The sequence below is a fragment of the Corvus brachyrhynchos genome, unplaced genomic scaffold (genome assembly GCF_000691975.1).
Source record: "Corvus brachyrhynchos isolate BGI_N302 unplaced genomic scaffold, ASM69197v1 scaffold283, whole genome shotgun sequence".
NCBI classification, from domain to species: domain Eukaryota; kingdom Metazoa; phylum Chordata; class Aves; order Passeriformes; family Corvidae; genus Corvus; species Corvus brachyrhynchos.
The window spans coordinates 2,806,106-2,821,326 of NW_008237409.1; the positions used below are offsets into that span (position 1 = coordinate 2,806,106).

Here is a 15,221-nt window from a genome sequence, read left to right on the forward strand (position 1 = left end):
CAGAAGGACTGGGAGGGAATTTTCCTGATAAACCTCCCAACTCCCGACTGAGAAGATCAAAAAGAGCTTCTAAGTGCTCCCTCATTAACAACCCAACCCCAAATAAGAAAGTCAGGCACACAGAAGTCCTCTATTTTTCCTAAATTCTCAGTGCTGGAGGAGCTGCAGCCTTTTGTGCTGAAGAATTTCCCATTCATGTTCAGCGAGGTTCCATGCAGACATCAAAGGAAAACATTAAACTTCCCCGGCAAGCCTCGGGCTAACTTCAGAGGATACATCACTGCATAATGTTTAGCAGTTGGATCACAGCAATTCGTGGAAAAAAAGAAACTGCAGGACGCCCACAAGACATTCTCCACATATTTCCATAATCAGGGACATTTCTGCTGAATTACTCCTCACATAGCACAAAAAACCAGCACCCAAGACACTCCAGTGCCATCTTCGACCTGGATCTTTCTGCTCTTGTTCCCAACCTCCTTGAAGGGCACCAAGGACGTGTGGATTCAAACAGAAAAGGCACACAAAGAGTTGGAATGGCACAGAGGAGGTAGAAATCAGCATCACCCCTGCCAGTTGGAGAAACTTGTTTAACTTTACCTTGTTAAGTGTCTATTTTGTTGGCTGTTCCCTCAGGCCCCACCAGAAAATGATGCAAAAGAAAACCTCCTGTGACTCCTTCCTGGTGACATTGATTATGGAATATATTTTTTTCTTAAACATTCTAAAAACCATGGGATGTTGTGCCTGTAACAAGAAGTACCTTTCACTTATTTTTTGGCATTGAAATGTGCTTTTTAAGTACAGTTGCCTGGCACAGTGGTTTTGTTTTTACAATACAATCAAAGAAGATTGGGACACCCTGTACTAATTTGGAGGAGCAGACAGGACCTGCTCCAAACTCTTCCAAGCAGAGTGGACAAAGCAGCAGCATTTCAGGTGGGGAGAAGAAGGAATAAAGACATCCAGTGACTTCCTCAAGGTCACACAGGAATCTGTTGCAGGGCAGGGTTGAGTTCCCAAAGTCTCAGCCCACTTAAGCACTGGAAAAAGCAATGAAACAAGAGTATGTACTAAATTTGGCACAGCCTTTTAAATGATGCATTGCTCCAAGGGAACAAGAACCTCCACTCATGCTAACCCAGACACCAAAGGAACACAGAAAGGAAAACTACTCACTCCACCCAATTTATCTGATCACCTTAATATTTCTAAGTCAATAAGGCCTTTCTTGGCCAGACAGTCCAACCTACAATTCAGATCTTGTTACAAATCAGACACACTAAACCACTTTCTCCCTCAGGCTGCAGGAGATAAAAGGCCAAGTAAGAAACATTTTGGTAACTGGCTTCATGTAACAGCTTTGGATTTTCTTAAAAGCCTCGGCATCGATTGTTTTCTTTAAATAGCAGTGGTTTATTGAGAAACCTTCTCTACCCCTGCACAAGCACAAGGTTTTCCTGAAGTAGAGAAAGGAGCAAAAACTGCCCTGCCAAAGCATATTTGTCAAAGAGTTTTGGATACCTGGTCCTGGCAAAACACTTTGAAGCCAGAGTTAAGTTAACACTGGTGCTGAAGGGCTGGGAGGGGAAACTTGGGAGAAGGAGAGGAAATGAAAGTATGGACTGACACAGAACAATCCTGGGAATCACCTCCAGCTTGTGCTTCATCCAACAGCTCGAGCCAGTGCTGCAACTTGTGTGCATCCAAAGGAGCTAAAAGCTCCTGGAGTGCAGAGCAGCCCAGCTCTCGTGTGGTCTCTGCACAGCTCGGGGCAAAAGGAGCAGAGGAATTAATTTCATGGAGGCAAATCACCAACACCCTGCTGTTCCATAAAAGCCTGTTTTCTTGGGAATGTTCCCAAGGATGGTGTCATTTGGGCTGTTTGGATTCGAGTGGCACAGTCAGGTTCAGGATGAGCTGCTCCACAGCCTGAGAAACGCCCCCGTTTGCAGAATCTCCCACTCCCTTTCCCATCCTCGTTCCTCCCTTTTCCTCTGCCACGTTTTCATATGGAAAACAAGCAGTGCCTGGTTCAGGGATGTGAAAGTAAGGCTGTGATGAAAGAACTGAAACATTTCCCCGAGGCTTTCTGCAAACTGAACTCAAACAGATAAAAAGGCAACAATTTAAGTTTGCCTGGGAAAGTTCCTCCACATTTTGGAAGCCCCTTGAGGCAGGGACTGCCCTTCTGTTCTGTCAAACAGCCACTTGTACAAGCCACGATTGCACAACTACTTCTATAAGGTTTCCAATTACACAAAGAATGTGTTTTTATTCATGTTTACAACCCTGAGAAACAAACCCCGAAACCCCAAACCCTTTGCATTGAAATTCCATGACTTGCTAGTGGCTCCACCAGCAGTGAGGACCCAACTATTTACACCTTGGTCTAGAACGAACTTTTTGAAGGAGCAGATCCCACAGCACACTTCCACAAGTCACACACACCCTCACATTTTGCTTTCCTCCTTTCCTCTCCTGTCTGTATTTTAGCAGTCAGCATTCCTGAGCAGTTTCTGCCTGCCTTGGGCTAGAAGCTCAAATTCCAAGCAGTTGGCAGCACTGGCATTGCCCTGCTGGAAGCTACTTAACCTGCAAAGCTGGCTGCATTGGAGCATGGACATGGAACAAGGAGGGGAAGGAAGCATCAAAGGTGAAAGCACTGGGAATGTACAGCCTTGTTTTTCCCTGGCTGGGGACCAGCTGTGTTGAGAAAAAAAAAGCAGAGCACAAACGCTAATCTACTGTAAAAACAGCAAGTAAAACAAGCTTCTTTCCTCATCCAGTAAAGCACCTTCTGTGTCCCAACACAAAATCCAGGGTACCAAATGAAAATCCAGGGAGTCACTCCCCCATCTCAACTGGGCACAGGAGTCTGGAGTCACCCAGCTGCCCCCAAAGGTGAAGCAATTTCACCTCGAGGGCACAGATGCTGTTTCATTTACACTTCACACCCCTTTCCAACTGGGCACAGCACCTCTGTCCCTGGCGATCCCAGCCTTTCCAGGCTGCTCCAAGAAGCTGAACTGTTTCAGCTGCACACACAGAGCTCACAGCAGCATTTCCACTCAGCTCAGCTCGTAAATCTCTGGCTGTGCCTGTTTTTTCTGAACACAGACTTTATAAGCTGAATAAGCTTTACGGAACAGTTATTCCAAGGCAGCCGAGACCTGGGAACTCGACGCCTGACCACAGCCAGGCACTGCAGCCTCCAGCAGACAGTGGGAAAGTTTAGTTTTCCCACTTCAGAACAAGGTCCTCTTACTGGCCTGCTCCTTCTGCATCAAAACACTTATTGGCTCTGAGAGCTTTTAATTTAGCTTATCCTAACACCCCTCAGGAGCTGGAAGGGACCCACCAGGATCGGAGTCCACCTCCTGCACAGCACACCCCAAGAATCCCACCCTGTGCCTGAGAGCTTTGTCCAAATGTTTCTGGAATTCAGACAGGTTTGATGCTGTGACCAAACCCCAGGGAACCTCTTTCCAGTGCTCAATCACCCTCTGGGTGAAAAACATTCTCCTGATATCCAACCTAAACCTCCCCTGACTCAGCTCCATCCATTCCCTGGTCATGAGACTGAAGGGATCAGTACCAGCCCCTCCACTGCAACCTGTGAGGATACTGAAGACCCCAATCAGTTAAAACAAATAGCAGCTCACAAATAGATCCTTTGGGCTGAGAGCCCATTTCCCAAGGAAAAAGGCAGCTGGATAAGGCCAAGCACTTCCACAGCCACTGATCTGCAAGGTGAGCAAACCGTCCGCTCCTGGGAGCACCTACCTTGGAAATGAGCTCATCGTGGTTGGCCAGGTGGGCCCTGCAGTGGATGCAGCTGTAGGTCCTGTGGCACGAAGGCAGATATGCCTGGAAAGTCTTGGACCTTGTCATCTTCACCATTGGAGCCACTGAGCGCTGGCTGAACTCCGGGGTGGCCCAGGAGGCGCTCCCGCAGGACGGGTCGCACGGGAAACACCGGAACACGCAGGTAAAGGCCGTGGTTTGGCAGGGGATGGGTGTGTGGGGCAGGCTCCACACGCTGGTGATGCTCCAGAGGAAGAGATGTGGGCAGAGGAAGCGGGGATTTCACACAAACCTGTGGTGGAAAACAGACAGAACACTCAGCTCGCAGAGGTGACAGCGCTGTCCCAGCCCGCACGGGGATTTAGGGTTGGATTGAGGAGCAGGAGACAGGAGTGATGCCTGGGAATTAGATCAGCAGGATGGAGATTTATTTGCTTGCTGGCTGCCCTCAAACCTCCCTGCTGCTGTTATCTCCATCCATTCTTCCAGCACTTAATGGCTCTGGAAATGACTGCAGAGGTGTGAAGATGCTGGGATGATTTCCATCGAGCCTGGTCTCCCAAACCCCTGTGGGGAACTCGGCACCGCCCCGGGCTCTGCCACCCAGGGAGAAAGTGAGGAGCAGAGGTCGGAAGACTTTCCCTGCTGTCCCCTGTCTGAGTCACTGCTGTGACACCCCAGAAGCCCATGGGAAAACTGGGAGCTGGACCTGGGTTTTCTGAGCCACCAGGTAAGGATATGAGTCACCAAACCAGTTTTTCTCCCCATTCTGCCTTACTTTCCACATGGGAAATGCAGGATTCCTTCATTACACTCTCCTTTATAACTCCCTGCAAGCTCTGAAGGTAGAAGCTACTCTATAAACCGCACTCCAGTATTTTATTTTTTTTTAATCTGAACATCTGACAGCAGCCTCTGAAGACTACTCCTGATAGCAAGAGACAGTTAAAAACCCTATTCAGGAAGGAAACACCATTTCACACTCTGACATCATCTGACAGCACCTGCAAGGCAGCTCAAGTCTGGGTCTCTTTTTGTTGGCAGAAATGGAGTTTTCAGATCCCACACCTATAAAAGTCTTACCAGCTACAAGTGTTCCTTTTGAGGATGGAAAAGCATAAAGGAAGCAAGCTCTCCTCCCTCCCGGATCCACGGCATGCATGTGTGCTCTACAAATTAATCGTGAACTCTGACTGCTCCTCCCAGAAGGATTTTCCTTTCCATAAGACACGTGGTTCTGCTCAGTTTCTGAGCCTGCACTTTGTGTATCAAACATGGAACACCACCAGCTTCCCCACTACCACCACCACCCATCCCCAAAATAAAGAAAACAAGAAACAACATCTTAGGCACCCATGAAAACCCTGCCTCCAACACTTTCCCCAAGCCTTGTCACAGTTGACAAGGCAGATTCAAGGTATCCAAGCCATGGGCAGAGACACTTTCCACCATCCCAGGGCATTCAGAGCTCTGTCCAACCTGGCCTTGGACAATTCCAAGGATGGGGCAGCCACAGCTTCTTGGCCAGGCCTCACCACCCTCACAGGGAAGGATTTTTTGGTGATACCTACCCTAAACCTCCTCTCTGTCAGTGTGAAGCCATCCCCCTTGTCCTGTCACTCCCTGTTCCTATAAATGGTCCCTTTCTCTCTGTCTTGTAGCTCCCTGCAAGTACCAGAGGGACCATGACCACACACAGTGCTCAAAAGGAGGCAGAATCCAGTAAATAGGAGACACACAACAGGATACCCATTTTTTTGTTCCTTTTTTTCTGAAATATTTTTCTTCTGCTGTCCAGGAGGCAGCTTCCTCACAGTCAAATGGGAAAAAAGCATCTTGCTCATCAGGCAAACTGCTGATAAAGCATATCTATCATGATCATAACAGTCAGCACTTCCACAGCAGTGCTCATTCCTAAAGCTTTCTGCAAACACCAACTAATCAAGATTAACCTTTTCCAATTCAAGTTACAGCCACAGCTAAGCAGGACCCATCGTGGCACAGAAGGGTTCATTTCCCAGCTTGTTAGGAACTCACCCCTCTCTTGTTCAGCCCAAAGGGGGTCTTGCCAAGAATTTACCTGGCCAGCTGCTAAGGGCTGGGCATTGTTTGCTCCACAGCTGCAGCTCTGGATTTCAACAAGATTTGCTTTTTACACTCATCAGAGAAGGAAGATAAATCAGTCTCCACCTGTATCCTGCCCCAGTTCTCTGTGTGCACCAGAATTTTGACAGAACAGAGTTCTGCATTAGTCAGCATTGTTTTCCCATCCCAGGTGAGACACACTCAAGGACTGCACCCAAAATTTGCAACAGGGCAGAAACCAGACATAAACCAAAGCAGAATCCTCATTTTCAGCTGATACAAAACCATCCCCGAATTCCAAGGCCCTGATTGAGCAGCTGACGTGTTTTATGCCAGCCCTAAGGCATCCCAGAACCTGGAATCTGTGAACATCCAAGTGCAGGGAAGCAGGAGACCAAGTGTGCCCTTCCTGGGGCCAAATGCAACTGCATCCCAAGGCACCAAGCCCTGTCTGGAGACAGATTCCCTTGGACAGAGCACCTGGAGGAAAGCACCAGGAAGGACTGGCAATCACTGATTCCTGAATGAGAATCCAGACTGTGTCTAAACCTTAAACTTGAGTGATTTGTAATGAAATGGTGCAAACCCCTCTCTCCTTCACTTCAGCATGGATCAGTAAAATGCTCATCACCACTTTTACCACTTCCATCCTGTCGTGCCAAACTTTCCTTTCCTGATCAGCTGGAGAAGGTAATCCACAGGCACCCCCAGAGCCCAGTGGAGAGATAAATAAACCCCAACCAGAATAATATCACAGCAATCCCTTAATTTGTTGTTTGCTGACCCCTCTGTCCAGGCCTGCTAAGCATCAATGCTCCAGAACAATGAATAAAGCAGGAAATACTACAGCTGCATTTATCTGACAGAGCAATGAACACACTCAGGAATTATCTGCTGCACACAGCTTTCTGCAAAGGCATTTCATGAGCATTCATTTATTTGACCTCATAACACACTGAACATCAGCAAAAAACATTTGACCTTTTAAAAGCAGACAAAAAAAAAATATTCAGGCGAGATGGTATCAGAGGAACTGCAATTCCTGTTCTCAGGGCTGTGCTGAGAAGGCAAACTCGATCTCTCTGCTTCAGGCAGGGCAGAGAATAAAGATTTGTGAGCCAAGATCTTGGTGGGAAGCCTCGTTAAGAAAATGCCTTGAATAAAAACTTCAGATAAGCTCAGCTACGGCAGCTATAATTTATCAAGACAGCACTTTCACACAGTCTGATCACATGTGCATTGTCTACCAAGAGCTCTGTCCTCATCCAAGTGTGGGAGAGGAGGGAAAACCTACAGGAAATGTATTCTGACATCCTACAAGCACAGCCAGCAGCTTGTAAGGACCAATTTCTGTCTTAAATATAATTTTGAAATGTATTCAGTGGCTCCCAGCAATGCAAAACCCAACCCCTTGGATTTTTCATATCCTAATGACAACTACATTTGAATTAAGAGACAATTACCAGCTAGCAGTGCATTTGTTCTGCTGCAGAACAAAGGCACGAGGATGAATTTGGGCTGTGCCTCTGGTTTTCAGAATGATGAGTTCATGTGCATCAGCATCATAGGCAGTGGGCATCAGTGGAGTCATTCCACTCACTTTAAAACAGAACAAAAGAGGGTTTGCTCACTTTATCATCATGCCCAGTACTGTCAGAGAGATGAGTATCTGTCGCCAGCAACATCATCCATTATTTTTCTTTTCTCATTCAGGAGAAATTTATCTCTGGGATGGGATTCACTCAATTCAATGGAAGAGAAATTTGTGCCTATTAATTAATTCACAAGTCAGAAAGCTGGTTTAGACAAAAGGAAGGAATTCTAAAGAAAAAGCTTTCAACATCATTTATTGTGGGTTATCAGTGAGAGAATCAGCTGAATGTTCTGCTTGCCTGCACTGGGTGTGTTGGGCTGTCCTGCTTCATCCTGCTGAGTTTTGAGCAGATACCAACTTCCTGATGGAAAAATCACGCCACACATTTTGCCATTTGGACAATTTCTTGGTTCAGAATCCACCCTCCACCTGTGGGTGTCCAACACCCACTTTCCACACAAAGCTGTCAGCAATTCAGGAAACACAAAAAAAGGGAGGAAGTCTGTGCCAAGCACCTGCCAGACAAGGCCACTGCGTGTACAAGTCCATATGCCAGAGAATAAAACCATCACACACAAGTCTAATTTTGAATAAAATCCATTTGCAATGCGGCTCAGATGCAAATGTTCATTGTGGCAGGACAAACAACAGGTTTGTTGGGTCTGAGAGTTTGTTTTAGGGATTATTCCATTTTAAAGATAAATTTCAGCCTGTGAAATACTTATTGAAATACAGCAAATGCTATAGAAAGCTGTTTGCTGCAGCTCTGAAACAATCCAGATATTTGGAAACCCAACTTTTCTTCCTTGGTGGGTCTCTTCTCATTAATATAGAAAGAGTTTGAGCTGTGCTGATTGCCAGTGTGAGGAAAGCACAAGAGGAGCTGGGTTTGTAGAGTTTTCTGTGTCTAAGGTGTGGCAGCCTGGGTTGCTCCAGGTTCTCAAGGTAAGTACAGCCACTTACCAGGGTTTTCTTCACAAAAACTGCCTTAATATTCCTTACTGAAGCTTAAAGAAGGAAGGCTGGTCTCTAATTGGAGTCTGGGTTTGATGCCCAGTTTTGCTTTCCTATGGAATAGAAGTTACCAGTGTCAAGTGTTGGACCCTCAGAGACACCTGGCACTGCTAAAGGAGCATTTTATACTCTGATGGTGACAAAAAATCCTGGTTTGGGGCAGTGTGGAGATCCTCAGTTCTGGGAAAGATGAACTGGATCGTCTGAAGGTGGGAGGGTGGGATGTACCTTGTGGAAGGTCTGGGAGGAAGGATGAGCATCCCCAATTTAAACAGGGAACACAGGGGAAAGCCAAGAAAGGAGCTGAAATAGCAGACGGGTGAACACAATGTGCTTCACTCCTTCAGCATCGAGTTTCTGAAATGCACCAATTTCAAACCCTGGCTAAGGTGACACTGCAAAGAGCTCAACAGCACCACTCATCCCCGAGTGTCCTTCTCTAACACCTGCACTCCCTCAGCTCATCCTCCAGACCCTGGAAGCAGGAAAAGAACATGAGAATATGTGGAACAGGAACCTTTTGCACTTCTATCAGCTGCATGGACACAACTGCAACACAAATAATAATATTTAACCCCTTTTCCTCCTCTGGGTGTCTCCTAGCAAGTGACTTCATGTCTTCCTGCACTGCGAGGAAGCACTTCATGGTTTTGGGAAAAAGGGGATGGATGGAGGGATGGATGGAGGGATGGATGGAGGGATGGATGGAGGGATGGATAAAGGTGATACTGATAGCAAACAGCATTCCAGACACCTGCCAGGAAACCACTAGAGGGCATCAGGAAGAGCTGCAGCAGGAGGCAATCCCAGACTCTCCAGCCGGCCACAGGGAATCCGGGACGGGCAGGATGCCAACCCTGCTGCACCTGCCGTGCTCCACATTCCACAGCCAGCCTGGCAGGAAAAACCCCGGGTTATCCTGCTGACACGCTCCCCCAAAAAAACTCCCACCACCAAACCCGGCAGAACTGCCAGGCTGATTATATTAATCACCTTTGAAAGGCTGGGGTTTGGTGGTTTTTTCGCTCTTTAAGACCATCACTCCATATCTATCACAACTCTTCCCATCAAAAACAGACACAACACCCCACAACAAACCCCCCGGGGTGTCTCTGATGGACAGGCTTCCTATAAAGGTCATCTGGAAAGTACAGGAAAATGAGCTGAACTTAAAAGCAACAAAGAGCAAATTTTAAAACTCACTTCGGGTTAGAATTTTGTTTAAGTCTGTGTAGTTTTGTCACTGTAATCCAGTAAAAACCCATTAAGCTTATTAAAAATAAATATTAAAAATATTTTTAAAAAATGGTTCTTTACATAGTTGATTTATGTTCTGCCAATTTGGAGATTAAATCAAATTTAAAAGTTTCACTTATTTTCATAACCCACACCAGTGCATCTTCAGGTTCTCAAATGCAAGAAGCAAGTCCACAGGGCTCCTGCATTCCAAGCAGGAATTCTTGTGTGAATTACAGCGTTCAGCCAACTGGAAAGGGAAAGAACAGGTTAAAATAACTCAGTGAAGATGGTGCAGAGGTGCTGTTCTCTGTCTCCTGACTACAGAGAGCAGGAGACAATGAGAATTTTCTGAGTTTCTTTACAGCCTAAGGCTGGGCTTGGACCATTCAGTGTCAGCACTGCTCACTCATCTCTCCCCACGACTCAAAGCATCATCAGACAACACTGGGAAGCAGAGAAGGGAAATAATTCTGGATATTTTAATCAAAGCCTTTCCTTTACAATTGCATCTCAAAAAGGCAGGGGACAAGCTAGGACAGACATCACCTGGCTTCATAATTTATTACAGAAGGTTTATTTAAGCCTTTTTTTATTTAAAGGTATTACTGAAAGATTATAATTTATTACTTTTTCCAGGCCTGTCTCTGAAACCACATAAAGCAGGGACTGCAAGATTCAGCCTCTCCAAGGAATGACTGACACCTCTGGCTGAATTCTCTTCCCACTCTCCCGAGTTGCCTGGCAGCGATATCTTTGCAATGCAGAAGAGCCTGTGCTGCTGCTAAGGAGCAGCAGGGTGAGATTACAGCTGCAAGCTGCCCACCTTCAGGTCCCTCCAGCCAAATCCAGGGCCCAATTCCAGCAGCGGCCACTCCAGTGGTACCAAACAGAGCAGGAAAAGTCGCCTGGAGAAGCAGCGCGATTCCGAACGAGGCAGCGCTTCCGTCTGCTCCCACCAGCAAATCCCACTCGTGCCACAAATAAAAGCTGCAAGCTGGACTAATTTAACACACAAGTGACTCCATTTCCTCCTCTACATTTTGCAAAGCTCCAGCAGCCCCAGGAAGGGTAAGAGCTCTGCAGCGGAACTGGCTGGGCTGCAGCTCCTCGTTTCAGACCCACCCTCGTGCTGAGCCAAGCCACACGTTCAAGGTGAAGGTCACATCTGGAGCCCCAGATCAAGGACTTTGCCAGTGTGTTCCACAAAATGAAACAAGACCCTTGCCTTGTTATTCTAACACCATCCCGAACTAAAAGCATCAAGGAAAAGCTCTTCCCATCCAACCAATCACTTACTGACAAAAAATGGAAACGCTCTTCATCATCCCAACTTCTCAGCTTGATTTGCTTTAATTGCAAAACAGTCTGGCTGTCCAAATCAATCTCGTATCGTTTCATTTGCTGTAGTGTTCCTCAGATCACTTTATTATCTCCCTCTCTGGCAAACGTAGGTATGACCAGGATTCAATTACCTGGGGCTGCTGGATGGATCATCCATTTCTCCCTGATAAAGCCAGGGAACACAGTGAGAACATTTATCTATTGCAAGGATCATTCCAATATCCTCAAAGACATTAAATAAGGGTTTGCTAGAGCTGCCTGCCATGACTCACTACGACAAGCTCTCCTTATCAAATTCCTAAATTTTCACCTGCCCACAAACCCCACCTGCTCAGAGGGTTCTTCCCAGGAACATCTTTAGCCTGGCCCTGCTCTGCCCAGCAGCTCATCTGTCATGGGACAGACAGGGACTTTATTTTCTACCCTGGTACATCTGACTCTTTTCTGAGTAAAGCAAAGGATAAGATGGTGAATTTTGACCCATCTCTGTCAGAAACACTTTTAATGCAACAGTTCCTGCATTAACAAGGGACAAACTGCAGCACTTCAGCCACCACCCTTCTTGCTTTCCTTTAGCAGTGCCATGTGTCAAGGTGGCAAAGTCAGGTGAGGATTTAGAGCTTGAATCTTCACATGACAGATACTTTAAAACTGAATCTAGTTTAAGAAGGTCAAGTCAGCTGTTACCTTGCCAGGTTTTGTCATTAGTTCCTCCTGGATATCCCCTCTAGCCTGGCAAGGTAGGTGAACTGACTCACCTCGCACAGTTCTGCGCCTACTGACACATGTTTGAGCTGGGAGTTCCTGGGATCCTCGTGAAGATTTCTTATTTCCCCACAGTTAATAATTCACCCCATCTTTTTTTGTTTGTGATGCTGGACAGTCTGTTTTTAGTAACATCTTGCTCCAGCCATATTTCATCAGTGAAACCTCAGAGTTTCTTCTGGAGCTCCACGGCTGAGCCGTGTAATGCCCAGGTCACACCATGCTATGTTTTGTCCTCATGGTGCCAATGTGAAACAGGAGAAGTGGCACCACTCTGCCTTCTCTCTCAGCAGATCAGAAAGTTCTCTGAAGGGCAAATTCAAAGCATCCTCAGCTTTTGGAACTTTTAGTAGCCTTTGCTCGACTGCGGGAGTTTCGTTCTGTACAAGTCACGACGGCAGTGAAAAAGGAGTCTAAAAGTGATGTATTTTTGTGAGTCAGCAGAACATCTCACACTCTAACATTCTCCACCAACACCTGGGCAGGTGTAAAAGAACCAATCTCTAGATGGACATGTCAGTGAGGAGACCGGAAGGCAGCTCAGTTGCATTCCCATAACTTCCAGTGACTCACAGTGCCTGGCACTATCATTTGTTAAAGCAAGAGTGAAGCAGGGATAATAGCTATTTACTAAAAACAGAGGAGCGTGATTAGCTTTAATTAGCATTGTCAAGTGACTTGAGATTGTCAGGTACAAGATGTGGGAGAACTAAGTCTCGTTAATTATGTTATTTCCTGCAGCCTTAAGTAGCTTGGCCAGTCCAGTGACGCTTCCGGAGACGGAGCTGCTCCCGATGGCCAACACATCCCACATCAGAGGGTGGAAACACTCCCACACAGGCCTGGAAGATGGGGCTGTCCAGTAAAGGGTTGCAGAGAAGGAGAAGAATCAAAACCAATCAGCTTATGTGCTGCAGGACAGCCACAGACCCTGACAAACAGGGACAAAAAGGCAAAATGACATGGCAAAAACCAGACTCCGAGGTAACTGACTCCAAATTCCAGGGAAGGGAAAACCAGGACCAATAGGGGCAACAGGGAACATGATTCAGGCCCAGTGCACAGCACTCCTGGAAAGCTTTTTATCCCCCCAAAAAAGACAAACTATAAGAAATCCACATTCTCAACCAGCATCACACGACCAACGGACACTGATTTACCACCTAAGATCTGCTCTAAAGAAATGAAAAATCTTTGAGTCAGAATAGTCCCTCTCTTCTATGGACTCCTCTTGGCTTCTGGAAGGAAAAGAAAACCTGTCCTTAGCCATTAGCTACTGTGACTAGATCTAAAAGACAAGACCTGCAAATAAACAGGCACAGAAAAGCGGGAACATCCTGAAGGACCAACTCACAGGTCTCTATCAAGGAGGGGAAAAAAGGCAGCTGTGTATCCTGGTTTCCAAGCAATAACTACACTCTGCTACATCTTGGACATCCTGATCAGCTTCAGAACAGCCCAGCGAACTGAACTCTCAATTTCCCCATTCCAGACTCCACTCTGTGATCCCTGTGCTCCAGCACTCCACAGCTGACCTCTAATGAAGACTCTGCTTAAGCTCAAGCCAACAAAGCTCTGCCAGGTAATGACCAAAGCCTGGCTTTACTGGTGTCTCTTCTTCCACACACACGGTCAAAGGCAAGGCCGTGATGCAAGAACTAGAAATAAATGGTTTTTTACTCCTCTGCAATCCCTGAAATGCTTTTGTAGTACCACACCAGATGAAGGAGCTCCCACTTTCTAAACTGCCAGCCAGGACCCAGAGTGACCAGTTCCTTAATTAAATTCCCTCTCAGCAACAGGTATTCAATCCATGAGTCAAGGAGCCTTTGAGGGAATGTGGATTTACACGTAGGGATACTGTCTTCTTCAATACAACCCTGACTCAACTGCACACACCGAGCAGCAAGGAAAGGAAATAATTTATTCAGAATCTATGGATCCAGAGGACACGAGGGAGCTCAAGGACCAACACAGTTTTGCCAGTTATTCCAATCTTGGCACTGGGAAAGAGACACCTGCAAAGAAAACTAAAATAATAAATAAGTAAGAGAAGCACTTGACATCTCCATCAGATGAAAGCAACATCTCTGGCCTCCTTACAGTATTCCCAACTTCAGCTTCAAAGCACAGCCCTCACTTTCACATGGCCTTTCAGCAGGGAACAGGAATCAGGGATCCACGGAGAAAAGGAGAACATCTCAATTCCCTGTTCCACACACAGCAAACAATGTTTACAAGGAACCAGAGGTGGGGATCCAACACGATGAGATCTTGAACAGAATCAGTGGGAGTGCTCTGTGAGGATGAAGTCACAAAACACATCCTTTCCAGGCAGAATCCTCTCACGGATTACAAGGCAAGCTCCCTCAGTATCTGCTTGTTTACAACCCTCTCACTCAGCACAGGCCTCCCTGCACTGCCCAGCTTTAAGTAACCATAAACGCATTAGGAAAAATCCTTATCTGGAGCAGGCCCTGAGGAAGGCAGTGCAGGAAGGCAGGTGCTGTGCTCTGTCCCGCCCTTGCCCAACTGCACGCGAGGAACACTGGTCTGACAGGCCTTCCTCGGGCTGTTTTCTAAGACAGAAAAACGTGGGGACAAAGCCACTCCAGTAAATCGTAGGGTAAGGAGGCAAGGATTCCACTTCTTTTTTTCCCTACCCCGTTAAAAATCACATTTTAAACAGGAGCATTTCAAGTCAGTTTGGCTTCAAAAATCAGCATTAAAACCTGAAGCTATGGACCCGTGGCTACTTCTGCCACCTCGAATTTCTCTGGCTTTTCTGGATCAAACCCAGATGTTTCTATGGAGATGCAGAACCCCGTTACCATTTCACCCTCAGCCCTGGCCCTCGGCGGAGCTCCGCAGAAGAGGAAGCTGCTACACCCTTATCACAGGCGACAGCAACAACACAGACCAGCTGAGTTACCCTGCGCCCGGTTCCGGCGCTCCGTGTGCCAGAACTGCCCTGGGAGGGGCATCCCCAGGGCGCCCTGCAATCCCTGTGCCCCCCCGGGCACGATGTCAGCGCTGTAGCAGAGACACAGCTGGGCACGGCCCGGGCTCCGGGGACTCGCAGCACCGCTGGCAAACGGAGCTGCTGCCCCGGAGCCCCGAGGGAAGACGCTGCACCTCGGCGGGGTCACCGCCCGAGCCCCCCGCACGCCCCGTCCCACCTGCGGGGTCAGGGTGTACAGCGCGTTCATCGCCACAGCGAGATGGGTGGCGAGGAAGGGCCACCTCTGCTCCTCCTCCTCCTCGTCCTCCCCCGGCGTCTCCTTGTTGATCCCCGGGTCGGTGGGACCGACCCCCTCCCGGCCGGACCTGTTGCCCCCCGGCCTCCATCCCCTCGCCCGGCCGCACACACAAAGGC

At 47.4% G+C, this 15,221-nt stretch overlaps 1 protein-coding gene across 1 annotated transcript in view; it reads right to left on the minus strand.

Moving 5' to 3' along the window:
• YPEL2 (yippee like 2) overlaps positions 1-4,101 on the minus strand; it is a 21,816-nt gene extending 17,715 nt beyond the window's left edge. The window contains exon 1 of the mRNA XM_008631099.2: positions 3,787-4,101. Coding sequence (XP_008629321.1) covers positions 3,787-3,903 — 117 coding nt within the window. The 5' untranslated portion in view covers positions 3,904-4,101. The remainder of the gene's footprint in view (positions 1-3,786) is intronic.
• Positions 4,102-15,221: the final 11,120 nt, after the last annotated feature.